Raw genomic sequence first — 27,952 nt, 5'->3', positions numbered from 1 at the left:
CTCGATCTATTTCAGTTACATATGGTTTTTCTTTCTCTTCAGGGTTAGATATTTTATAGAAATATTATACAATTTTGAGATTAAAAGAAAGGATAAATTACACCCATATATATCACGCTCTCCGCACTGTACTTTTTATATTTCAACAGAAAAATGCCAACAATGTAACTTTAAGTCATGAATTAACATTGCGGTCAAAGGTAAAGATAGATTATTAGGGCTGGAAAAAAAAATAATTACTCCTTTACAATTTAAAATACAGTTAAAAAGTAAAAACACATTGAATCTATGCTATACTGGATGACAGGAATTTCTTTTACTGAAATCCTCTTTGCCCAAATTATTAGGTTCTCATAATATGCTACTTTATTTTCTTTATTATTACTGCAACTCCCCAACCGGTGCCTCATTGAGCCACAAGAAATGAATGAAGTCATATAACTTTGCACTTACACTAACCTGCTCATAAACGAGGAAAAAGGAATTCAGATTCAAAATCATTCAAGAAGAAAAAAATAAAATAAAAGAAGCATATAATAGTTTCTGTGACCTTGTATGGAGTTGGATTAAGCCTCCTCATGTGATCAGGTCGCATTTGTTCGAGTTGCTGGATGCATCGCTCCCTAATGTCCCTTAGAGTTGGCAAAGTTTCCCGTCTTTTATCTTCAAAATAAAATCATTAAGTTACTTAATTGCATATCTGAAATGCAGATGAATGAATGCTCATAAGCCATTTCAAATACTTTTGAAAACCTGATAACACATGATCATTTCATTTCATGTGTGAAATGATACATTTGACAACTGTATCATTGCCATATGAGAGAATATCTTTCATAAAATTCTTTAATGTCTTAGCTTATGGTGTAACAGCGTGTAGCAAATGTAGCATGCAAACAAATTACAATAATTAATAAGAAATCATTGAAGTGGAAAGAAAATGAGGGGAGGAAAATGGACAAAACTTCACATTTCAACCTCTATTTCCCTCCAAAATCAAAACTCAAACATAGCTGAGCATACAGAGAATTTTAGTTATCAATGACCACCAAATTGATATCCAGATTTTTGGTAATTTGTTCTCACCTGAATTACCAGGCCAGTAGCACCTTAGAAGCTCCTCAACTTGCTGTGGCACCACATATGCTCTCTTGGATTCTTGGAAGGGATGACGGCACAGGATCCTTTCTCCCACCTATGAATTATAAGAATAACTAAATTATGTTTGTGCCGCCATTTTTTAACTACACATGGCTAGCCAATAGGATTAAACCATAGTGTTGCAAGGGCATGAGACAATTCAATAATGCAACACTTCCTAATCATTAATTGATTTTAGACTAAACTTGCTGATAGTCCCTCAAAGATACATGTGATATGATATCAATTGAGTACTCAATATTGTAACATCAATTTACTCCCTCAAGAATTCACGTCGTATCAATTTAATTCTTAAAAGATTTTTTACATCAATTTAGTCGATGAAAAAGACACCAAGTAGATATCATATTCATTCTTTTAAGGACTAAATTGACGTGGAATTTACTTTTTTCAGGGACTAAATTAATGTAACAAATCTTTAAAGAACTGAATTGATGTGATGTATTCTTTTAGGGACCAACTTAACGTCAAAAATCTTTCAGGGACTATACTGAATTCGCATGTATCTTTACAGAACTAAATAGATAATTTAGTCTTGATGATTTATATTATTCAACAGAGTGAAGAATAGCCACTGGATATGGATTTACATGAATGAAAGTTCACTATCAATAATTGCACAGAAAAGGGGTATTCTTTGTCCAGCTCACCCTAAGGTAAGGCTGGACCAGAAGGGACCTTATCAGTGTGGCAGAGAGACGAGAGTAACTCAATAGATAAATAAGTATAGGCTTCAACCCAAACATTACAATTTTCTCGTTCTTCTCGTACAATAGTGTAAATAAGTATAGGCTTCAACCTAAATAAGTTGGTTATTGTACCCAGGGAAAAGAAAGAATATAGTATGACCCATAGTGTAAAAAAAAATACCTTAGGAGATGGTTCGTTTTCCCCAGTCATGATGTCTACCAGGGGATAACCTTCTTTACCATACAACCTATAGCTTCGTTTCTTACATGGAATAGAGACCTAGATTGCAGAAGGAACAGAGAAAAGGATTATAATTAACAATCAACATGTGATTACAATAACATTTACAATTCAGCATATTCAAACCTTCGACACATCTTCAGAAAGTTTGATACGAGGCTGATTATTTATGTCAACCAACTTGAAAACTACACCTAAAGCAGCTTGAGCATAACATGTGACCAGGTATGTACCAATTCCAAAGGCATCGACCTCATGACCCTGTAGAGTAAATCAAAAACAAATGCGAAGGGTAGGATGATTAATCATTTACCTTTGTTAATTTTTCAAGACACAATAACCAACTAAGTCCCATTATTGAGGCTAGACCTGTTGTTAATCCCCCCGCCACTTTTTTCCAAATCACTAAATAAAATTGTTTTCATTACACGTAATGATACTTGCACAACCAATTTGGGGTAAATTTTACCACCTGAGATCTAAAGGTAGAGAGAGTGGGTAAGTGAGAATCAAGTGGGGTCCATAATTAATCTAATGGTGATAAAGTTGGTGTGCAAATGAGAAACACCTCTTTGAACGTAAAGATATCATTTTCCTTCCATTACATCATCCACTCTCACACAAACACAAACAAAACCAATCAAAGAGAGGATATCTTCTGAAGAAAGTAATGACCTCTATATTCTCTTTAATAAGTCAGCATTACACATTTGGATTGAGAACTATCACTTATTTTGCCAGTAGACTCACCAAAGAGACTAGATTTTTCGATTTGGGCTATCTGGCTGGGGGTTACGGTCTATTCACCTTTAACTAGTTTTGTTTAGTTGCAGATTAAGGACTGGATAAATCAAAAAGTAAATTGAAGGAGGCAAATCAGATAGTATACATAGTTCCTGAGCACTTATTATAGTAACCAAATGTCCAAATTCAATTCTATATTATTAACATCATCTGGTGCTAGGAATCTAGGATACAGCTTCCCATTTGATAAAAAATTGTAAGTTCTACACTTAAATAACGAGGTTTTTAATCACACCTTAATTTATTGATCTTTTGGTTAATAGACAAAATATTTCTAGCACTTAAAGGTCCATTTGGAAGTTTTAAGGAGAATGAAAATGAATGATGAATTATGAATAATGAAATGGCATGAACATATTGAGGGAGTAAGATAACCATCATAAGATTGTGCCTCAATGTTGTAAAACATAAACCCAGAAACTAACAGATAACCATGGTACACAAATATGCAACACTAAAATAAGCATACTTTTACAATATTACTATATTACTGCATTTTATGCACACTAGTTATCTCCACAAACATGTTATATGTATCAATTTACTAGAATTTATAATATTGAATATAACTACTGTCAATCAAATTTTCACCTATATATTTTTATTTAGGAAAAAAGCATTAGAATAACTACCCACCCAATTTAATCTCTAACTTTTTAGGATAGCATTTACATTGTTAGTAATAGGCAGAAAGGTACAGGTTCAAGTTAGTAATGAATACTTACCTGTTTGTTTAAAGCATCTATAGTTTCCTCATTGAGGTCATTACTAGCAGTGATAGCCATCTTCCCAAATTCAGGCACTGCAAATTCCTTCTCAATGGAGCAAAAGAACTTCCTTGCCTCACAAGACAAATATGCAAGGTCACCAGAGTCCAATCTAATGCCTACAGCTTTGTATCTGCACAGGAAATCATCCAAAACTTAAGTACTGAATGACAAGGGGGGATCACATGGTTATTTTCTTTTCCTTTTTTTTTCCACTCCCCTTATTTCTTTTGTAAACAGGAAGAGGCAAGTTAATATAATACTATTTGAACCAATGCATTATAAATTACTACCCAGTGCATGTAAGAAGGGATATTACAGTCAATTAACAGCTACAATATTTCATATTGAAAATAACAAACATCATAGCAAGCCATAATCTACCTATAATGTCTGGAATACCTTAAGCTAGATACAGTTTTGAGAAAACTATAAGGAAATACAGTTCCTTCCGAAAAGCTATAGTTTTTGGCAAAGTGCCAAGTGCTTGATCCAACGAGAACTATGTAGAAAATGATTTTAAACTTTACAAGGAGATAATAGCAGTAATAGACAAGAGAAACTTTCTCTCATACCCTAAATCCTGGAGAGCTAACGCTACTGCACAAAAATTAGGGATTCCACTTCTCATGACCTGTCAAAAAAAATGAAATTATCTCAAGAAATAGCTTGTCTAAGAAGAAACAAAAGGAATGAACAAAAGAAATAAGAAATTTATGAGTTGCTTTAAAACATTATTAAAAAATAATAAACATTTGATGAGTAATATAATAAAAAGAAAAAAGAAAAAAAGCTTGTCCAATTTCAAATTTAAGATAATATCGCAATAAAAAAAAATCGGTATGAACTAGTAGGCAGACGTTGAAGAGTCAGATGTGTTAACAACATTTAAGTCAGAAATAAGTATCAGTGTATCACATCACTAAGGTAACATTTGGAAGGGAGATAGAGACTAAGAGACAAAAACTAAATTAAGTCAACTTAGTCTCTGTATTGTATTTAGTGTAAAGTGTACAAAACTGAGTTATGCCTCAGTATCTTGTTTGGTTTAGGATAAAAATGAAGACTTATAAGTGAAATTACTAAAATACCCTTACTAATTAAAAATTCAAAATAAAACCCTACCTGGCCATCCTCCTAGCTCCTTCCCCTTTCCCTATCTCTGTTTTCTCACTCACTCACTCTCATTTGTGTCCTCCTCTTTCTCTGGCGAACTGGCAACGGCGGTTTCCTCCACGGCAACGGCAGCAGCAACGACAACACCCACCACCATCGTGTCTGCCATCATGTTCGTTCCGTCCTGTCGCATCGCAAGCACTTAGTCGCGTCACTGCTGGTCCACCATGCCGCCTCTGTTCCCTGTGCTCACCGCGCCGCCTCTGTTCCAGTTCCGGGCTGAAGGGAGTTTGAGTTTTTGATCTGGGCTCCCACCGGGCTCCCTCCTCTCGAGGAGCTCCAAAAACTGAAAATTCTCGCCAGAGCACCTAAGCTCTAGCCTGACACCGTTCGCTCCATTCCCTATTCGGCGGCGCCAGCGGCTCCTCTCTCTGTTGTCGCCGTCTCCTCTTCCTTCCTCTCTTCTGCCTCCCTCTGTTCTGTTTTCTGCCCCAATGTTCTCTTTTCTATTTTGATTTTGAAATCCTCTTGTTTATTAGATTGTTGAATCTGATTTTGACATATGTTTATGAGATTGTTGTTTTTGGTATTATTGTTGTTGGTGGTGGTGAAATTCGGTAATAGCAGAGTTGTGGTGATGTGGGTGAGAGGTGAAGGCTGTGAAAGTTTTGGTAATGGATGGATTGTAAAGAGTAGACTTGAAATATGAAATTTCAAATAAGGACATTTTAGGAAAGAAATATTAATAAAATTTCAGTCTCCATTTCCAAAAATTCCAGTCCCGAGTCCTAACTTTCTGGAGATACTGAATGGACTAAAATTTTGTACACCAAGACTGAAATTTTAGTTCTAGTCTGTAACTACCAAACATAATACGAGTCCCAGTCTTAGTCCCAGTACCTCAAAACAAACGCAGCCTAAAGGACCTTAAAGTGACTTTTACACCAATTTAAGAATGTCAGCATTTGTCCGATGTACCCCAATGTTGAGTCTTACACCACCCAATCTTAAATATGAGAAGTTGGGCAAATTGAAAATCAATATCATACATATGTTTAGAGGAAATAATGAGGCGCCTACACACAAATGTCTTAGAACAGATCTCATTCATTCATATTGCAGTTATTTGCCCTCAAAAATCATGCAAGCTATGTGATTCGCCTATTATCTCTCAAGCCAAATCGATACAGACCCCAGAAGAATTGATTCCCATCATTTAGCTTATAGCAAATTCTTAGTTTTATTCTCAATCATTGCAGACTAAAATATAAATCATGATTGGGAAACAGATGCAATTCATAGTATCCCAATTAAAACATAAACATTTTGTTTTCGTTTCACAAAAGATATAAAGGAAAGATAAATAGAAACAACACCCTAATCTTGTCCCATTAGGTGGAGTTGGCAAAGAAAGAGTAAGCAAGGTACCATAAATCCAATTCCATACTTACTGGACATTGCTGGATAAAAGGATGCTCAGATGATATATATAATGTCCAAGAAACAGACTGTTGCAAATAAGATACTTACATCGTATGTATCCACAAGGGCAAGAAAGCTATCTGGAAATGCCAGTGCATATGATATGAATGCTGCCAACTCGCTTTGATTGGTCTCACCAAAAATGCCATGCAATGAACTTGACCACTGCACATTAGGAACACGGATTAGTGAACTATGAATCTTTCAATCTACAATTATAAAAAAGTATAAATATTAGGAATATAATATTATTACATCACCTTTGATCTTTTAAGAGTGCATAATATAAAATATTCTAGAATAATAATAATAATAATAATAATAATAATAATAATATTATTATTATTATTATTATTATTATTATTATTATTTGTGGAACATTTCCAAAGCAGAAGCGTATATTGCCCGTGACATAGGCATGATCTGAAAGACTAAAAGCATCTTTTAGCCACTATACTAGATATTGCTTTATTTTAATCATGTGAACCTAATATAGTGCTAATCAGTTACATTTGCCAATTACCTTACATATACAAAGGCATAAGTCTTTCTATAACAGATTGCTATGCGTACATTCATGCCATCACCAGTTGAATGTTTTCTTTTAATTTCATTGGCCTTCTAAATAAGAATTCTTTAGTTATATTAAAAACACAACAATATTTTGGCTTCCAAAATTCATGCCATAACAAACCAGAATAGGCAAAATTCTCTAGAACAATGCTAGCATGTGCAGTAGTTAACATGAACATCCGTTGTGTGCAAACATTGACTTTTACATTACAGAGTTCATGTATAAACATTTGATATGCATTGATTTAGTAAAGAAAAGAGCCTAGCATGTTTATATCTTGGCATAAACGACAAAAAAAGAACTATAATATAAAGGCAACATTATGATCTAAATGTTTATATCCTGGTGGCACCTGTATTTTGTTCAGCCATGTTTGAACAAGACTAACGAAATCTTCACAAGTACTTGAACCATCTTTCCTACTAAGTGACTTGTCTATAATCTCATCAAGGCTCTGCACATGACAGCACAGACAAGGTACACATAGAATTAAGTGAAATTATATATCAAAAAATGTGACAGGTCACATAAAATAATGCCAACAAAAGTAATCACATAAAGATTAACCTACCAAAGGCAGTTCAGCTTGTTTGGTAACGATATTTATCAAAACAAACTAGATTGAAACTCCACCATTAAAAAGAAAAATAAACAGTTTAAAGTTTCATCTATTGTAATTTTGCAGTTTTGCTTTGACTGCACATTGTGGAAGAATAACATTTATATCTATATTCCCACTAAACAACAATTCTCCGTTAGCTATCATGGACTTTTGCACCCACTAAAAATTTGGAAATATTCTTTCACAAACTAATTGAAAGAGAGAAGAGAAAAAGGCTATGCTGGGATTGCCTTTGAAAAATCTCTTAAGAAATATCAAACAAATTTATAAAGCTTCAGTGAAATGGTTACACACCATATATGAGCTAACAAAGGCATGGGAATGAGTACCACGTAGGGGTATCCCAAATAACTTTCCAGCTGCAACATTGCTGTTTAGGACACATGAAAAGGTCACAGAAGCAAAGGTTAGAAACCAAAATAATAATAACTAAGAAGATCAACACCCCCCCCCCCCCCCCGCTTTTTTTTTTTTTTTCTCTTATGTTTGACTTTCTTTTGAGTGCCCTACCCCATACCCGAAGGTGTATAGTGAGGCCTGCAACTGCAAGGGTGACTTTCCCCTAATATTCCATACATTACCACATTGTGCAAACACAATTTATGTGTTCAATTGGAAGTAGCTGAGCATATAATATTCACCAAAATGTACACATGAACCTAATTAGACTATCTCTCAATATTGGGATTAATTTACTTTATTCATCTGCAAACCACACCGATTTAGATGAACAATCCAAGTGCAAATGATCTCAAAGGAAAGAAAACAAATTAAGGGTTCCTCCAAAACCAATAGAAAACTTCACATGATAATGTTACATCCATCTCATCACATAAATAATGACTTAAAATAGTAACAAAAGGAGATCAACAATAAAATGATATTTTGGTGATCAATTCAAGTTCTCTTAATTGGATTATCTAACAAGCCAAATAGTCATGCAAGGTTCTGTGCCATTTTTAACCAAGAATTTCCTCGTCATAATTAAACTATTACATAGAAATGCTGGTATAAAAAGAATGTCATGATATTTTGATAGTTAATGTTTAATTGCAATCTCTCCCTCCCCTTCATACAAGTTTCCCATTTCCCTTCTACATCTCATTCATTTTCATAATTGAGATAATTTCTTAAATCTTGCAACATGATAGTTTTAATTTTGACAAAATAAAGTGATTTCGGTTAGAGATGCCACTCAGCAGATTTAGCACTACTGCAACACTAAACTCTTCAGACCTGTGATCATGGATTTATCAACATTGGAACTATACAACAAAGAGTTTACCATGTTGATCTAAATGCTCTAATCAAATATTCCAGTTAGAATTATATTTGATGATATAATTGAAAACATATTGGAATATACTAACATGTTTTTTAATATTGTAGTTCCATGAAAACTCAAGAACATTAACGGTTAGAACTACATAGTATAATGAACATTTCCACATTGAAATTAAAAATGCAAATAAATGCTGCTAGGAAATATAGGAAATAATTGCTTAATTGATTATTGATAGTATAATACCTGGTTGCATCAAATCCACCGATATAGCAGTACTTTGATGCACTTAATCCCCCATCAGGACCCTGAGTACAATACAGTCAAAATGAGAATTTCATTAATTTAATAAACACAAAAAGGCAATTTTTCCTAAAATTACACATTCAAAAGTGGTTTTAAAAGACTTTATAACCTGAGCCCTTCGTAGTCCAAATTCAAGTAGAGTTTTGGATTTTCCAGCAACATTACGGTGTCTTGCGGCATTTGTAGAAACTAATGATGCATAATTAATAAGATTCACAAATGGTGTTTCTAGCAATTGAACCACCTGAACAGTATAGAAAGTCAACGTAAGGTAAGAAATAAGTTGTCTAAAAGAAATAACTATATAAAAAAGAATTTAGAGTGAGTATTTGATGGTAGCATGTACTCACGGCAATTGGACCTTCAACTCGCAACAGGGGTATCTTAGGAAAAACAACAGATCCCTCAGGAATAGCATACAACTCAACATCAGAACAGTCAATTCCTCTGAGATAATCAAAGAATCCATCCTAGAATAAATAATAGTTATCAATTATAAATAACTTATGGTTTATATATAAGGGTTCCATACTACAAAATGCCAGCAGCATTAAAACTTTTAACAGAATAACGGTGAATACAGTCATCAACCATGTTGTCAAGACTTAAGCATAGCCCAATGCTATTATAAGAAATATTTTATAAAATTGTAAAAGAATGATAAATATCCCTTTAACAACCAACTGAAGAAATTGCCTTTGTCTTAATTACTCACAATACAAACAGTTCTAATCTATCTATACCTAGTTATTATTGCCTACACAAGTTCTACAATCTAATTGGTAATTACTATAACTATCATTTCCTTTATTGAAAAGTCTTCAACGTAACATCTGAAATGATAACAAGAGAAAAACTTTACTCAACACCTAAGATGAAATCATCCTACTCAATCCCACAATGAAACATTAATGTCATGGCCAAGAAAATAATCATAATTTGGTCTACCTCACACGAACCAGGTAAACTTTCCCTGATAAAATTGATCTCATCCTCTGTGAGTCTGAAATTAGCAATGAACCTGATGCATTCCTCCAAACCAGCAAAGACAGTATACTCTCCACCAAATGGATTCTTCCGAAAATATAAATCAAACCTGAAATCAAATTCAAATCTTCTAACATAAACACACACCACCATGCATCTAAGACAAATTAATACTACCAAGTCCAATCTAATCTCCAAAATATGTTGACTATCCAGTGACTAAAATACAAACACTAACCCTAAAGACTAAACTCAGAAATAAATCATTTCCAGCAAACTCAGAAACCAAAACACCAAGCATCAAAAGAAAATGCAAATTTAAAGAAAAGAAAAGAAAGGAAAGAACACTTACACAGCACGTTCTTGATGCTTGCCAGCTTTCCAGTAAGCGTAAGCCATGGTGAATTGATAGAGATCCGTGAGCAGAGGAGTGACCATGGGATTCGTTGGTCCATCTATGGCTCCAACACTGTTCTCCGTCACCTCCATTCTTCTTTGGAATTCGTGTCTCTCTTTCTCTTGTGCTGCTTCCACGTTTGTTCAATTGTCTGTGATGTTTTATTTTATTTTACTATTTTCTCTCTCTATTGGGCCAAACGCCCGGCGCTAGCTCTACTTATATAAATTGAAATTACGAAGCGAGCATATGCGTGACGCAGAAATTAGAAGAAGAAACAAAGATGAAAGAATTGAAGACATAATACAACTAAAACCGGTTTGAACTTTGAACAAGAACAAGAAAAGAGAGTGAAGTAAAGACAAAAATCAAAGACTCTGGAATATAAGAGGAGAATAGCGAAGTGTTGTTTGGGTATTTCCATGGTTCTGAAAACCGGACCGGATCGGCCGGTTCAACCGGATTAACCGAGAACTGGTTACCAGGCCGGTCCGGTTGATCTTAAAAATCAGTCTACAAAAAATCAGTGAAAAATCGGTCGAATCGGTGGTTAACCGGTGAATCGGTCAAACTGGCCGGATTTTTAACCGTTTTTTACAATGGCGCAAAAAAAAAACTAAACGATCCCAACCCACTTACTAGCTGACCCGGTAACACAATTACCCAACCCCTTATGCAAACAGCGAGACCCAGTTCCCTCATTCACCAGCCACCACACCTCAACCCTAATTTCTCTTCCAAGTTCCACCATACCAGCCTCATCTTCTTCTGCGATCTCCTCCCAAATAGGTTCCATAATCCCACGCGCCAGAGAAGTCCGCTTGCTTCCTCTCTGCAACGATGTAGTTGCCGTTTGCTCATCTCGGTTTTCAGAGCATTGCACCACTGGTGTCGCAGATCAGATCTAGTGGAGTCGCGTTCATCATCTCCATCACTGCAACCGCCTTCCCTTTCCCTTCTGCAGAGGCATTGACCGTGACGCTGCTACTAGCATCGTTAGCGACATCACCAGTGAAGATTGGAGATGGTGGTGGAGCACCCTCAATCTCCTCCTTCCTCTGCCTCTTTTCGCCAGGCACCATTGCAGATGCGTGTTCCTCACCGCAATCGCCATATCCTTTTGCTTGCATGTTGTTGTGTTAATGATGAGAGAACTTTTGCGTGGTCTAGAAATTTGCGGATAAATCCTCGTTGCAAGTATAGTTTCTAAACCTTCAAAAGTCCTTTCATACAAACGTTTTGGTTGTCACAAGTAACAAACCCCTTAAAAATTGTTAACCGAGTATTCAAACCTCGGGTCGTCTTCTCAAGAAACTGCAAGGAAGTATGTTCTTATTATTGGCTATAAAGGTCGTAATCGGGGTTTAGAAGGTGAGAAGCAAGTGATTTGAATGACAAGTAAAGTAAATGGCAATTAAAATAAATAAATACTGTAAAGCAACTTTTGGCAAGGTAAGAGAAATTAGAAGTTCAACTTAGTTATCTTTCTCAACAATAATGAAAGTTGAATCTAAATTCCACTTAGTTAACCTTTTCTAAAATAAAGGAAAGTCAAGGGACTAATTAGTTTGACCTTCGAATCCTATTTATTTCCTAAGAAAAAGTTGGGATTATTGAAGTTCAGTTCAATTAGCAAGATAACGATTATCAATTATGCTGAGTTTAATAATGTTGAGTTACTGATTTCTTAACCAAGACCAAAAAGGGAAAAAGTAAAATTGTTGGAATAAAAATGTCCTTAGTTGGGAAGCAATAATAACTTAAATTAAAGAGAACAATAATAAACTGAAATACCTCAAGTAATCATTAATTCAAATAATAATCTGTAACATGGAATAATTCATAAGCCAATTGGGCAACATCTGTAGATACGAATAAAAGCATTAAAGTAAAAGTAGCATCATAGAAACATAAATTAAAGTAAATATTAAACCTGGATCGAGAGTCACTCTTAAAAACTAAGAGAAGTCCTAAATCCTAATCCTAAGAGAGAGAGGAGAGAATCTCCCTCTCAAAACTAAATCTAAATCATGGAAAGTAATAAAAATGCGAGCTCTCTTTTGAATGGATGCATTCCCCCACTTTATAGCATCTAGTCTGTGTGTTCTGTACCTGGATCTGGGCCAAAAGGGCTTCAGAAATCGCTGGGGGCGTATTCTGTAAATTCTGATACGTGGCCTCTGTCACGCGTCCGCGTGGGTCACGCGGTCGCGTCATCTGGAGTTTTTCTTGTGGCGCGGTTGCATCGGTCACGCGTCCGCATCGAATGCGCTATGCTCAAGTCGCGCGGCCGCGTCAGTCATGCGACCGCATCGCTGCTTCTTTGCTCCTGGCACGCGATCGCGTCGTCCATGCGATCGCGTGGATGCCAGTTTCTTCAAAACTCCGTTTCGCACTTTCCTTCCATTTTTGTACGTTTCCTTTTCCATCCTTTAAGTCATTCTGTCTTAGAAAATCTGAAACTACTCAACCCACTAATCACGGCATCGAATGGAAATAAAGGTAATTAAAATAATTAATTTTAAAGCTTAGGAAACATATTTTTCACGTACATCACATAATAAGGAAGGGAAAGTAAAACCATGCAATTAATATGAATAAGTGGGTGAAGGATTGAATAAATCACTCAAACTAAGCACAAAATAACTCATGAAATATGGGTTTATCAACCTCCCCACACTTAAACAATAGCATGTCCTCATGCTAAATCCAAGGTAAAGAATAAGGTAAGGTTAAAGTGGTGGAATGTTATGCAATGCAACCTATTCTAAATGCATCTACCTAAATGAGTCATGCAATTCCAATTTATCCACTCATATATAAAGCTTACACATAGTCAAATTAATTCACATTCTCAAGGAGTCATATATATATATATATATAGCCAACCCTTAAATAATAAAGCACTTCTGCAAATAAGATGGGAAAGAAAAATATTGTACAAACTTGCAAAACAATTAGTAATTTAAGCACAGATATATGTTGATGAGCTATTGAACCCTCACTGGAATTTGTGTTTACCCTCTAGTCACTCAGTGTTTATTGGGTTTATTCACTCTACTTTTCTTTTTATTCTTACTTTCTATAACTTTGTTCTTCATCTAACCAATCAACAATTATAGAGTACAGTCATACCAAAAGTCATGAGGTCTTTAATTAAGGTTGTAATGGGGCCAAGGTAAAGGTAAGGATATATGTATAAGGCTAAGTGAGCTAATAAGTGAATCCTTAATTAGACTAAGATCTCACCTAACATACATATTTAGTAGAACAAAACTTCTTTACCAATTTTTCCATATTATCCCACTTGTTGTTACATGCTCATGTTTCAATTTTATTTTTATCCCATGTGCATTGCTTTTATTTTGCATTGGGGAATTCTTTTGTATCCCCTTTTATTAAATGATGAAAAATAACTTTTTTTATTGCACATGGTAATTGAATCACTTTGATTTCTCATGAGCATGCTTCCCAAATTTTATTTTATTTCTTTTAACTTTTCTACCTTTTGTTTCTATCATCCATGTTCCCAATAGGTTCCCCACATTTTAATCTATTCATAATTTTCTATCTTAAGCTAACTAAGGATTCAACTTGGGATTTTATTTTGTTTTTCTGCTTAAGGCTAGTAGTGTGGCTAAATAGTATAAAAGGGGTTTTAAAGGCTCAAGGGGGCTAACAAGGGTGATGTGAAAGGTAGGTTATTTTGGGGTAAGTGAGCTAAAATCAAATGATGGCCTCAATCATTCTTTTGGTATGTATCTATATTCTATATTCTATATTCTATAATTAGACATATAGATTAAAGCAAAGTAAAGAACATCAGAATAAAAAGAAGCGAAACACACAGAAATGAAATTATGGTTTGAATGCAACCATACAATTAAGCTCAAGACTCACAGGCTGTGTGTTCTCTAACTCAAGCATCATATATCATTCATATATGTTATGCAGGTTTAGTTAAAAATTCCCATTATTCTCATAAAAAAAATTATTTAGGGTAGCCTTTAAAGTTTTAATGTTTCTCCTTGATGAAATGTTGTCAACTTAACTATATGATATAATGCTATATATACAAGGTTTATGGATTTAAATCTGTTATGTTCAATTTCCTAGCTTACTTCCTTTTTATATTTTTCAATTTAACTATGCTATCTTATGCTAAAAAGGGTAAACTATACTAATTAATCCACTAATAAGTCAGAATTGCAAACTAAACTAAATAACTAAAAATATGAACTAAAAATGCAAAATGCAGAAATAGAGTAAAAATACATAAAAGTAGCAATGTATAAGTACTCAGAAAATAACAGTAAAAAGAAAAATATAGAAAAATATCCAAAATAAAAGAAAAAAAAAGAGATGTAGTGGTTCACCAAAATAAAACGCCAAAGATAGCGACCTCCCCACACTTAAAATGAAGCATCGTCCCTGATGCTCAGTCAAGCCGGGTGTGAAGGGGTGTCATCACAGGTAGGGATAGTAGCTGGAGGCTCTGTGGTGGTGGTGGGCTGAGGGTCTGGCTGCTGTAGAGACGGTGCTGACTGGATCAGGATCTCCGGATCTGCAGCCTCGATCTGATGTGTAACCTCCTGATGTGGTGCAGCCTGCTCTGTGCCTGCCTGCGGATGGGTCTCCTCCTGGGGCTCATCCTCCTCCTCCTCTGATGGCTCTGATGGTGTGTCGGGCTCGGAGGGGATGTCACCACCCTGTCGGATCATCAGCTTCAGATGCGAATAGCGTCGCTGGCTGCGACGCTCCAATCTCTCATACCGGCGCCAGTTACGGCGCTCCATCTGATCAAGCTGTTGGAATAGGTGGTGCACAAGGCGGTATACGAGCTCAGAGGCAGATGGAGGTGCAGTGGTGGCAGCAAGGGCAGCCGTGGATGAAGAGGGTCCAGCAGACGGTGGGGCTGTCTCATCAGTAGCAGTGAAGGGTAGTGGTCTGTAACCCAAAGCTAGGAAGTTCCTGGTGTGAGGAATGATCTTCCTGCAGTCCGCCGCTGGTGGTCTCTCATCGGCATCCTCCCATGGCACGTCAGCTCGACGGCCTAGCTGTGTAACCAGATACGGAAAAGGGAGGGTGCCTCGGACGTGGACCCTGGCCATATAATGTCGGATAAAGCGTGGTAGATAAAGGTCCTTACCCTCTATCACACACCATAGGAGGGTGATCATAGCAGCTGGGATCTCCGTCTCATGAGTACTTGGCATCACATAGTTGCTCAAGATCTGGTGCCATAACCGAGCCTCATTATTTAAGTACGCCCTCTTGATCCCTCTAGGCATGGTGGTGTCTTGACTCATCTCCCAAGGAACAGTTGGATCGAGAGCTATCCGTGCCTTCACAGCATCCCAATCAAACCTCATCAGGCGCATGTCCTCTTCAGCCTTTTTATAACTATCAGGCTGATCGGACTTGGCTGGGAGCCGGAGAATGTCCTCTATGGCCTCCTCAGTGACCAGAATCTGCTTTCTTCTCAGGTTCACTGCATCTAGGGTAGTGATGTAGTAATTGCAGTAGAATTCCCGGACCCAAGATGCATTGACCTCTGTCAGTGCTCTCTCCAGAAAGAACCAGCCTCTTTGCTTGATTTGCTCAGTGGTGTACTGCTGGAGTGCTTCTGGAATCCTCAGAGTTCTCTCCAGGTATAGATTCTTGGAGTTTGCAAATGCTGGATACTTCAGCTCACAGTATCGGTTTGCAAATTTTATTGAATCATGTGCAGGGAGCAGCTGGTCAGCTTTTTCCTGCTGTGTAAAGTTCTTCTCCCGCCATGAGGTATCATGCATTAGGTCAATGATGGACTGGGATGAATCTCCTCTTTTGCGCTTGCCAGTAGCTTTGCCCTTTCCTTTCCGCTGTGAGGCAGACATCCTGAAAAATGGAAAACCAGGATATATAAAAATAGGAAAGCAAGTAGACATATAGGCAAAGAAAACACAAAGTGGCAAGGGAGAATTTGAATGAGGTAAATGAGTTAAGTAAATGTGCATTAAGGATTGTATAGTAGTTTAAAAGTTTGAAAGGAAGAAGTTACAATCCAAAATGTATCAGAATTCAAGTTACATGGAAAAATTGTCATTATGCCATGGTTAGAAAGTTAGAGGAAAGTGAAAAATCAGAAAAGATATTTTAAAAGGTTAGTATGGTGAGAATTTGAAAAAGAAGTCAGTAAATTAAAATTAGTGAGTCAGTAAAAAGTGGGTTAAAGTAAATGGCATAAAGAAAATATTCCATGTAACAAGGATTCACAGGTAGGAACTATAGTGACTCATAACCAAACAAGAAAAACAAGTAGATGCTGATTCAAATAGATAAAAAGAAAGCAAAAATTGGAATCAAAATATCACAAATGCAGTTTATAAACTAGGAAATCAAAAAGGATAAGAAAGCATGCCCTGGCAATTATGAAATGGTTTGATTAAAGCAGTGGAAAACAGAGTTCAAATTGCCAAACCGAAATATGAATGAAAATATTTTTATAGAAATTTGGGCAGCATTCCGGCTAAAATTGGATTATCCCGGAAAATAAACAACAATCAAAGCAGTTCATATGAATTAAAAAGTCAAGCTGCAGGTACATATATATAATATAAACATGAAAATTCAATGTAAAGAGCAGCAATATACAAGAAATACAACATATGAACAAGATTACAGCAACAGCAGATTTGCAAATATGATAAAACAGAAGAAAGAACAGTGCAAATAAACAGACCTAGAGCCACTAACCACAGCCTAGGCTACCTAACAACCTAAAATCCACTACAACATGCAAGACTATCTATCCTAATTATGAACAGAAACGGAAAAAAATAAGAAGAACTACGAACAGATAAAAGAGATTGCGTGTTGCGGAACCTGGAAGGCGGAATAAGGAGAGTAGGCAGGAAGGTGGTTAGGTGGTGGTGATGGTGGCGTCCGGTGGTTGGCACGGTGGCTGGCGGTGGTGGGCACGATGGCGCAGCTGTTCGGCAGGGGAAAGGAGAGAGTGATGGGGGTAGGGAAAGGGAGGGGGAAAAGGGGTGGTGTTGCTGGTTGAAAGGGGGTTGTGGTTGGACGGTGGCGGCGGCGTGTGGTGGCGCGGAGGGGGGGCAGTGGCGGGGGAGGAGGGAGGAAGAAGAAATAGGAAGAAAGAAGAGGGGGTTGGTTGCGGCTGGGGGTGGACGGCAGCGGTGGGTGGTCGGCGGTTCCCGGCGGTGGTTGGTGTAGCGGTAATGGTGGCTGGGTGGTGGTGGTTGAGGGTTGGGGAGAGAGAGAGAGGGGGGGGGTTCAGGGGGGCGGCGCGATAATAGGGATCGCGTGATCTGGGGGGGTTATATTTTGAAATCCACGCGGTCGCGTGGTGTGGGTGAAAACGGGGGTGACGCGATCGCGTAGGTCGCGCGATCGCGTGAGATGGGTAGGAGAGGGGATGACGCGATCGCGTGGGTCGTGCGATCGCGTCGCTGGAATTTGTGCTAGACGCACGACTCCAGCGTTGTTTTGGCGCAACTCTCTGTCTCCTTCTAGTGTGTTGTGCAATCCATGCGACGCGATCGCGTCGCTCACGCGGTCGCGTAGGATTGTTTTTGTGCAAGTGACGCGATCGCATGAGGCATGCGATCGCGTGGGCCAATTTGTGCAAAACGCACAAGGGCCGCACGATTTCAGCCTAACTTTCTGGACGTTGGATCTTGACGCCGATCTCCAGGGCAATCTCCAGGGCACAACGGAACCATTTTTTTTCTTTTCTTTTTTTTTTATATGTAAGATAAATGCAGAATGCAATGATTAATATGAATGCTATGCATGATTCCAGGTTCAATAAAGTAAAATGAAAAGAAAATAAAAATGAAAGCAATTAACGAGAATTAAATTGAAAAAGAAGCGACCATACCATGGTGGGTTGTCTCCCACCTAGCACTTTTAGTTAAAGTCCTTAAGTTGGACATTGGAGGAGCTTCCTGCTATGGCGGCTTATGTTTAAATTCGTCCAAAAATCTCCACCAGTGCTTGGAATGCCAATAGCCTCCGGGATCCCAAACTAGGCATGCAAAGCTTCTGAACAGCTTCAAACAGATTGTTAGGCTCCCGGGGTGACAAACGTCAGAATAAACTCCAGGATCCCAAGCCTTGCTTTTAAATCCGCCTCCGTCTTGATCTACATGTCTCCATCCGAGCGGTTTAAAGAGTAGAATCTCACCATGGTGACCAAACGTTCTCTGTGATCCATGCAATTGAGCATGATACCAATCCGTGTACTTCGAGGTGAAGCATGGAACCTTATTGAACCTTGTGCACCAACTCTGAGTACGAGCCATTTCTCTCTTACTCTTAAAGCCGCAAAGAGCTCTAAGCTGGCCATCTATTTCAAGCAAACCATATTCAAGTGAATAAGTAAAGTTATAGGTTAAGGATTGTACCCACTTGAAGCTTGTATTAGGTGGTAATGGCCTTGGGATAGGTGTTTCCGGTGGTTCTGTAAGTTCTACTCCCTTGTGCTCTTCTGTGAATTCCTCCACTTCCTTGCAAGGTTCTACAATTGTATCTGTGTTCTGGTCAAAGTCTTCTATGTCTTCCTCATCACTTGAGTCATAGATTGGAGGTTGAGAGAAATCTACCTCCGCATCGTCTTCATATTCACTTGGGGAAGATTCTTCGACCTCAGAGAATTCACTTGCGGATGCCAGTTCATTACTAAGAGAATTTGACTTGTGACTATCATCATCAAGGGAATTTGTGTCCTGGGTTATTCCGTCTGATTCTTCATAAACAACTTGCCTTGGAGATTGTACAATATCCTCCTTAGCATCAACTGTAGCGTCCTTGACGGAGTTCTCCTCAGTTCTGGATTCCCATGGAGGTTCAGCATCTCCTAGATCTTCAACCAACTCTTCTTCTTGAACAATGACAGCTTCTTCTACTTGTTCTAGTACGAATTCATTCTCTGTCTTGTCCACTGGAGTTTCTGGTATCTCCTTCATGCTACGCTCTTCGTTAGACTGTTCACATGGGGTTGTGGCTGATCCTTGTGTATTTGAGCACCTAGAAACCCATTGAATTATTGCTTGCTCCAGTTGTCGAATGGTTGTTTGAAGTTTATTTACTGTTTCCTTTAGGCGAACCTCCGCTTCTCGGGTTGCCGGATTTGGACATGATACATAGGAAAGTGGTGGTGATTGGGAGTGATTGGATTGGTACTGGGGTAAGGAAGGATCATATGGTGGCGAATGGTGAAGAGAAGCTTGTGAGTGTGGTGGTTCGAGGTTATGTTGAAAAGATGGTTTATATGCACGGGGTGGGGCTTGTTGGTAGTTACAAGGTTGTTCACCATATCTTTCAGCTGGGTATGCACGGTAGAATGGTCTTTGTCCAGGATATCTCGGAGGGTGTTGCTGCCTAAAGGGTTGATTAGATCCTCTTGGCTCCATCCATCCTCGATTGGTCTGACCTTGATGCATATTCCTGCTGTAACTTCTATTTCCTTCAACAAAGTTAGAACCAAACTCAAAGCGAGAGGGGTGAGAATTCATGGTAGCAAATGAAAAATAAAAAGGAAAAACAGAAATAAATAAACAAGTAAAAGAAAAATATTTACAATAACCAATAATAAGGCACACGTTAGCAGTTCCCCGGCAACGGCGCCATTTTGGTGAGAGAACTTTTGCGTGGTCTAGAAATTTGCGGATAAATCCTCGTTGCAAGTATAGTTTCTAAAACTTCAAAAGTCCTCTCATACAAACGTTTTGGTTGTCACAAGTAACAAACCCCTTAAAAATTGTTAACCGAGTATTCAAACCTCGGGTCGTCTTCTCAAGGAACTGTAAGGAAGTATGTTCTTATTATTGGCTATAAAGGTCGTAATCGGGGTTTAGAAGGTGAGAAGCAAGTGATTTGAATGACAAGTAAAGTAAATGGCAATTAAAATAAATAAATACTGTAAAGCAACTTTTGGCAAGGTAAGAGAAATTAGAAGTCCAACTTAGTTATCTCTCTCAACAATAATGAAAGTTGAATATAAATTCCACTTAGTTAACCTTTACTAAAATAAAGGAAAGTCAAGGGACTAATTAGTTTGACCTTCGGATCCTATTTATTTCCTAAGAAAAAGTTGGGATTATTGAAGTTCAGTTCAATTAGCAAGATAACGATTATCAATTATGCTGAGTTTAATAATGTTGAGTTACTAATTTCTTAACCAAGACCAAAAAGGGAAAAAGTAAAATTGTTGGAATAAAAATGTCCTTAGATGGGAAGCAATAATAACTTAAATTAAAGAGAACAATAATAAACTGAAATACCTCAAGTAATCATTAATTCAAATAATAATCTGTAACATGGAATAATTCATAAGCCAATTGGGCAACATCTGTAGATACGAATAAAAGCATTAAAGTAAAAGTAGCATCATAGAAACATAAATTAAAGTAAATATTAAACCTGGATCGAGAGTCACTCTTAAAAACTAAGAGAAGTCCTAAATCCTAATCCTAAGAGAGAGAGGAGAGAATCTCCCTCTCAAAACTAAATCTAAATCATGGAAAGTAATAAAAATGCGAGCTCTCTTTTGAATGAATGCATTCCCCCACTTTATAGCCTCTAGTCTGTGTGTTCTGTACCTGGATCTGGGCCAAAAGGGCTTCAGAAATTGCTGGGGGCATATTCTGTAAATTCTTATACGTGGCCTCTGTCACGCGTCCGCATGGGTCACGCGGTCGCGTCATCTGGAGTTTTCCTTGTGGCTCGGTCGCGTCGGTCACACGTCCGCATCGAATGCGCTATGCTCAAGTCGCGCGGCCGCATCGCTGCTTCTTCGCTCCTGGCACGCGATCGCGTCGTCCATGCGATCGCGTGGATGCCAGTTTCTTCAAAACTCCATTTCGCACTTTCCTTCCATTTTTGTACGTTTCTTTTTCCATCCTTTAAGTCATTCTGTCTTAGAAAATCTGAAACTACTCAACACACTAATCACGGCATCGAATGGAAATAAAGGTAATTAAAATAATTAATTTTAAAGCTTAGGAAACATATTTTTCACGTACATCACATAATAAGGAAGGGAAAGTAAAACCATGCAATTAATATGAATAAGTGGGTGAAGGATTGAATAAATCACTCAAACTAAGCACAAAATAACTCATGAAATATGGGTTTATCAGTTAACTTTGCGAGTTGGTATCGCAATTGGATCTACGATTAGATTAAATTCTTCTTCCTCTGTTTCTTCATCATCTAACAAAATTGAGCTCTGATCTATTATTTCTTCTTGTTGCTGAGGTTTTATTGATATGTGGAAGTACTGAATTCGAGTTTCTGATACTGTATTTATTTTTTTTTAATTCTTACTGCCTCTCTTGATTAAAAGAAATGACAATTGTGATAATATTTGACACGGTTCTACTGGAGACAGGGACATCCTCTGTTTAATGGTTCCCCCTCCTTATGATTGTTGCATATGGAAGCTGTAACAATCAATTGCTATGGCAATGTATTGTTCAATGAATCTAAGATTAAGATGGTCTTATGAAAGGAACAAATGTTAGGTTAACAAATCTTCTGCTATTAAGAAAACTCAGTTTATTGTTATTATATATTGAATTTTTTTATAATTTTATTGTATATTTTAACTAAATCGGTTGAATTCCGGTTGAACTCTGGTTGAACCATTAAACCATTGAACCAGTCACTTGACCGGTTCAATGACCGGTCCGGTTCTCACAACCTTGGTTATTTCGACTTAGTTTCTAGACTAAAATCGAGGTTCTGAAAACCGAACCGATCATTGAACCGCTCCAGCTACTGGTTCACTGATTCAACCGGTTCGACTATGATTCAATCGAAAAACTGTTTTATAATAAAATAATAAATAAAATAACTAATAGCAAGGTCCTAGATTAACTAACAATAATTATTCAAAATTTATTACAATAAAGAATAAAATCATAAAAAGATGTACTATCTTCTACATTCTAATCAAAGGAAATACCCAATATGTTATTTTCCAAAGGAAAAAATAGAAAATAAATTAGAGAAAGAGCGAGAGACTATTCCATGCTACTGTTTCACAGTAACTTAACAACTGTTTTATTTGCAAAACAATGTCATTCACAACATGAACTAATACTAGAAAGAAAATGAAAGCTTTCATAGCCAACTAGACAGAATTGCTTGCATATTTAGAAAAGAGTAATCACCCAAATTTTGGTTCAAAAGAAACAATTTGGTTTTCAAAAGTATATACATTATTTTATCTGACATATCTCTAAAAGAAAAGAAGAGAATAAACTACTCTACTTACTAGTTACTACCATGTGTTACAAAATTTGATACCTTCTATCTACCAATATGCAACAATAACTAACAAAGGCTATGGGATTAAAGGCATACAGATCACTACGACTTAGTGAGGAATATAAAAGAATATATTCACACATCAACAAACAAAATTACAAGCATCAACAAACAAAATTTCGACATCCAATGTAAAAAAGAAACTAAAAAGTTAATTCCTAAGGTGGGTCACAAGATTTATATCCTTAATCATCATAGGGCCGACCTCAGAGAGAAGGTCCAAGCATGGTGGTAGAATCTCTTTGGAAGCAGGTATTGAGCCATACTAAACCAATAGGAGCAGTTTTAACATGGCAGGTTTAACATGGCAGGAACAGTTTTAGCATGGCAGGAGTAATTTTAACATGGCAGGTTTTCATCTTCCACTCAATGATGAATTTATTAAATCAACAATAGCAAAACACAATATAACAATCAAAAGGTCAAGAACAATAGCAAAACAATAATTTATCAAATTAACAAGTTAATAAAATTAAAACTGAAAATCAAAATAACAAGAACAATTAAAATTTTAAACTATAGCAAACCAACAACAAAATAAGAACTAGAAAAACATACTAATCATGAAATCAACAATCAAATAAAACAATAACTGAATAATTAATACAATAAAGAACAAGAAGAAGGAAAAAAATCACCCTGGGATGGAGTAGCTCTGAAATTCAAACAGTACAAGGAGAGGGAGCTGGAGCTTTAAAAAGTTACAGAGATGGCTGAACAACGGCGAAACGGTGGCTGAAAGGCGGAGGCTCGAACACGCGGCGTAGAGAGCTGAATAGAGAGCTAAGCAACTCGAACAAGGGCAGAACAAGGGTTGGCCAAAAAACAGAGGCAGAAGCTTGGCCAAAAAGGAGGCGGATGCGCGGCGAACAAGGGCGGTGTTGCGCCGAAGCTGTAGCAATGCGGACGGCGGCGGTGGCTGGACGTTGAAGAACGGTGACGAGATGGAGGGATGCTTCGGTGCTTCCTCCAAGCTGCATTTGAGTTCTCTTCTTTGCGTTCTTTAGTGTGTTCGTTCAGAGGCCAAAGAGAGGGGAGCGAGGGAGTGAGGGAGGAGCTCGATGAGAGGAAGGAGGAAAGTGGTAGAATGAGACTCGAGTAAATCCCATAATAGTCCCTGAGATTCGAGTCGTTACTCAATGTGGTCTCTGAGATCCCAATTGCACCATTGTAATCCTCCAAATACGGCTCCGGGCACTATAATAGTCCCTGGACAGCTTTCCGGTGATGAGTCAGCATCAAGACGCTAAAGTGGCCTCATTTTGCCACGCTGGATGGTGCCAACGGCTAGTTGAGCTGGCACAGTTTCAATTTACACCCAATGTGGTCCCTCCCTCTATATTTAACCCTAAATTCCTAAATGTTCAGTAAGTTAATTTCTTTTTCTTCTTCATCGTTGTTTTCTCATTCTTGTTGTTGTTATTGTTCCTGGAGCTGGAAGTGAATATCCATGATGGGTGGTGGAAGCACTAGAGCTGGAAGCTCTATTAGTTCACCATGCAGTGGCCATCGGATGAGAACGCAAAGCAGGAGCAGAAGATCTGGGGTGCCAGAATGGTGCGGTTGCGGCTGCCGGCCAGTTCTCAGGTGATCTGGGATAGATTCAAACCCAAATAAACCATTTTTTGGTTGTCCCAATTATAATATGAGTTATTAGTATTACTTGTGTTGTTATGATTGCTCCTACCTACCTGACTGTTCTTCTCTTGTTCTTCTTTCCTGAAGCCTGAGCATGTTATATGTTTGCTTGATAATAGACAAGTGGAAAGAGATGGTGTGGGCTTTTTGTGTGGGCAGATACTGGACAGGATGAACCAGTTGAGAAACCAAAATCTTATGGAGATAATCATGAAGTGAAGATGAACTTTGATTGGAGGCTTGGGAGATTAGAAGAAGATGTCCGGAATCAAAAATTGGTTAACCAATTGTTGGTATTAGTTGTATCTGTGTTGATTGTGTTAATTATTATCCTGTATTCATTGAATGAATAATATGTAAAAAAAAATGATAACATGATTATGGTATTAGAAACTGTGGAATGGTGTTTGTTGATGGAATGTAAACTTGGATAACTCAATTAATGAAAACAGTAATATGCTAAAGAAGGCAGCATAAGTGATTGAAAACCAGCGAGCACTATATTAAGATAATGGTTCAAACTTAAAAGATAAGTGTATTAAGATAATGGTTCGGCTTAACACAGTTAGTCACATAACACAAAGGGCAGCCAACTAACATGAGCATGTTAAACAAAGTTGCCTCAAAAGGGAGGACTTTACAACAAAACATAAAGGATTGTTTTTTCCTTGTGTAGTCTTTGTATAGCAAAAAGTATTAAATTCAAAGCAGAAAGCCCTATACATATTAAGCTAAAGTCTTCAATTCTTCTTTCTTGGAGCCTTAAATCCTAGAGTTGGGATGAACTTCATGTAATTGACGAGTCTTGTTGCAGTTCCTGAACTAGCACCCTACATGGGATTCACTGGGACAGAAGTTGCTAGTGGAGAGGATCTTCTCCTTGGTGATAATTTTGAAGGCCTTTTTATTCCATGATCCTAGATAGAAAAAATTTACATTACACATAAATGATGATTCACTTGAATCACAAAAAATTTAAGAAATGTAAATAGGAAGTTACCTTTTAAAAATCTTCTACATCAGAAGCAGTTGGCTGAGCTATATCTATCTCTATAGGTTGTGCATTAGAAGTGGCTGGTGCAATCTCAGTAGACTGCACAAGAGGATTGTCTTCTGGTGGCTTGTTAACCCGAGACAGTACAGCATATGCATGCACACAAGGAATACCTACATACAAACAACAGCCACAACAACCATGGGTTTTAGTCATATACCATTAATCAGATTATTACTATAGTACAAAAACAATTATTATAACAATGCAAATAACATGTAAGCATCCAAAATTGTAATCCTCTGGCACCAGACCTTGTACAAGGTCTCCTAGATATACTATTTTTGTTGGACTGCTTGGACTTGTTAGGTTTATCTGTTTTTGTGTTTTGGGTGGTCTTGATAGGCTTCGTGGGCTGGATGCTACCAGTGGGTTTGTTTGGCTTGGCTCCACTAACTTTGTTAATGGGTTTTTTGGTCTGATTTTAATCTTTTGAAACTGTTGATGGTGGTTGTGTACATTTGGTGTTTGAGGCAACTTTAGTATTTGAGGGTAATGGTTGTATTAATCTTGGAGAATTCTTTTTCTGTTGTGTATTTCCCTCCAAAACCCTTGGTAGTGATGCTCCATGCTCGAAATATACATCAATAACTCCGTTATTGATCTTAGTTAGCACACTTCACCATCTCTCTTATCTCCTTGTCATTATTCAAGCTTCTTAGTCCGTTCTTCAAACCTTTCCTAGGAACTTGCCACCAGCATTGCTTTATCTCATCATAACCAAGCTTTTTATGGTAGTTCCTTTATTTAGTAGAAGACAAATACAATATTGACTCCTAGACACAGAATTTTTAATTGAACAATAAGATATGTATGTTTCAAGTTCCTTAACATCACATCTTCTACAAACTTAATAAAGAGTATGCTTTTGTGATAACATGTTGCTGTTTATTTCCAATCTTCTAATAAAATTAAAGTGGCTTAAGTAAAATAGATCTTTTAAATATTCTCATCATTATACATAAGAACTGAATTAGACAAATTATATATTATACAGGACAACTGCAACAGAAGTATTTATAGTATTGTCTACATTACAAGTCATTACAGTACTCACTCATATAACAAACATTAACATATAAGAGTTTTATCAAATAGAACACTTATGATCATGAAACAGAGCATCATTTTCAAATAGAGCATGACCATAATAAAAAAGAGCATCTCATGAAACCCCAACCTAATCAAACCTTAGAAACATAGTAACAGGAAAAAAAAAACCATAATTCCAACCACACTCACAACACAACACAAGCATATACAAAAACCATCATGCATTGCAAAAAAGAATAAAAAAATTTACCTTTACAAATGGCAGAACCCCTTGTTTCTAACGCAAGAGGAGACGAACGATGAAGTGAAACTTGATTTTGATGTCTTCTGAGTGCAAGAATTTCAACCTCACCAATGGAACCCTAAGGTAGTGGTATTGATGAAGAGAAGAGGAAGAAGAAGAAGAAAAGAAGAAGACATAGGGTGGAAGTGGAGAAGACAAGTGAAGGGAGGGTGTGGTTTTGATCAAGCCCATTTCATATTTTTATTTTGGGTCAAACGACGACGTTACTAACAAATTGGGGCGCCACCCTAAAATGCCAACATATTGGCTCTCCAATGTGGTAACTTCGTGACACATTAGATCATCGGTGATGACTCATCTCTGAAAAGCTGTACAGGGACTATTATGGTGCCCGGAGCCGAATCTGGAGGATTACAATGGTGCAATTGGGATCTTAGGGACCACATTGAATAACGACCCGAATCTCAGGGACTATTATGGAAATTTACTCAGTGAGACTCTGAGAGAGGAGAGGCCAAGAGGGTGCTGCGCATTTTGGTTAATGGGTTAGGGTTACTCTAACCAACGGCGCCGTTTTGAGCAAATTTCAGAAAACCGGCCAGGTCCTGGTATGGTTTTTGAATCTTTCGATTTTGATATATGACCGATTCACTTTTTTCACCGATTTATGGTTCGACCGGTTCAAACCATAAACCGGTCAAACTAATTTTCAAAACCTTGATTAAAACTAAATCGTGGCATGCAGATAGACCCTTCCCAACCTTAAACATTAAACCCGATGAAACCTCCACGTCATTGGGCCAAACTAAGACCAGGTCTAACAACAGCGTTCAGCAGATCGGCAACAGAAGGGTGGAGCGGCCAGAAGCATAGTGAAGCAAGTAAGGCAATGTATGAGGTGCAGAGATTAACGGCGGCCTGCGAGTTTGGGAGGCTCAAAAAGTTAATGAAAAAAGCAGTGATGAGAGATTCGTATAACTCGAACGGTGGTGAGAGTCTCATCGACGGTGCCGCCGGAGAAGTGGCTGCCGCAGAGGAACGAAGTACAAAGGGGAGAATGGAGAGAAGCAAAGTGTGGCCATGTGGGTGGGGTGGCTGTGCCAAAGAGGGTGCTGTGTGAAAGTGTGGGACCGGATAAAGATTAATTTGGTTCAACCGGGCGACTGAGCTGAGCAATAACCTTAATCTAGTTGAAT

The 27,952-nt window shown here is 37.6% G+C and overlaps 1 protein-coding gene across 1 annotated transcript; it reads right to left on the bottom strand.

The window, feature by feature from the left end:
- Window positions 1-113: 113 nt before the first annotated feature.
- Window positions 114-27,952, bottom strand: LOC107627386 (nicotinate phosphoribosyltransferase 2). Its single transcript, XM_088501272.1, has 16 exons — window positions 27,525-27,952; window positions 10,384-10,602; window positions 9,993-10,140; window positions 9,395-9,514; window positions 9,154-9,288; window positions 8,985-9,046; window positions 7,751-7,826; window positions 7,187-7,288; window positions 6,309-6,425; window positions 4,238-4,296; window positions 3,621-3,795; window positions 2,218-2,352; window positions 2,032-2,130; window positions 1,087-1,195; window positions 551-663; window positions 114-459 (listed from the first exon to the last, which is right to left on the bottom strand). The coding sequence occupies exons 2-16, from the start codon at window positions 10,518-10,520 to the stop codon at window positions 382-384; spliced, it is 1,665 nt and encodes a 554-aa protein (XP_088357398.1). The 5' UTR covers window positions 10,521-10,602; window positions 27,525-27,952; the 3' UTR covers window positions 114-381.

The sequence above is a fragment of the Arachis ipaensis genome, chromosome B1, assembly GCF_059453495.1.
Source record: "Arachis ipaensis isolate K30076 ecotype BB chromosome B1, ASM5945349v1, whole genome shotgun sequence".
Classification (NCBI taxonomy): Eukaryota; Viridiplantae; Streptophyta; class Magnoliopsida; order Fabales; family Fabaceae; genus Arachis; species Arachis ipaensis.
This window is presented reverse-complemented; position numbering and strand designations above follow the sequence as displayed.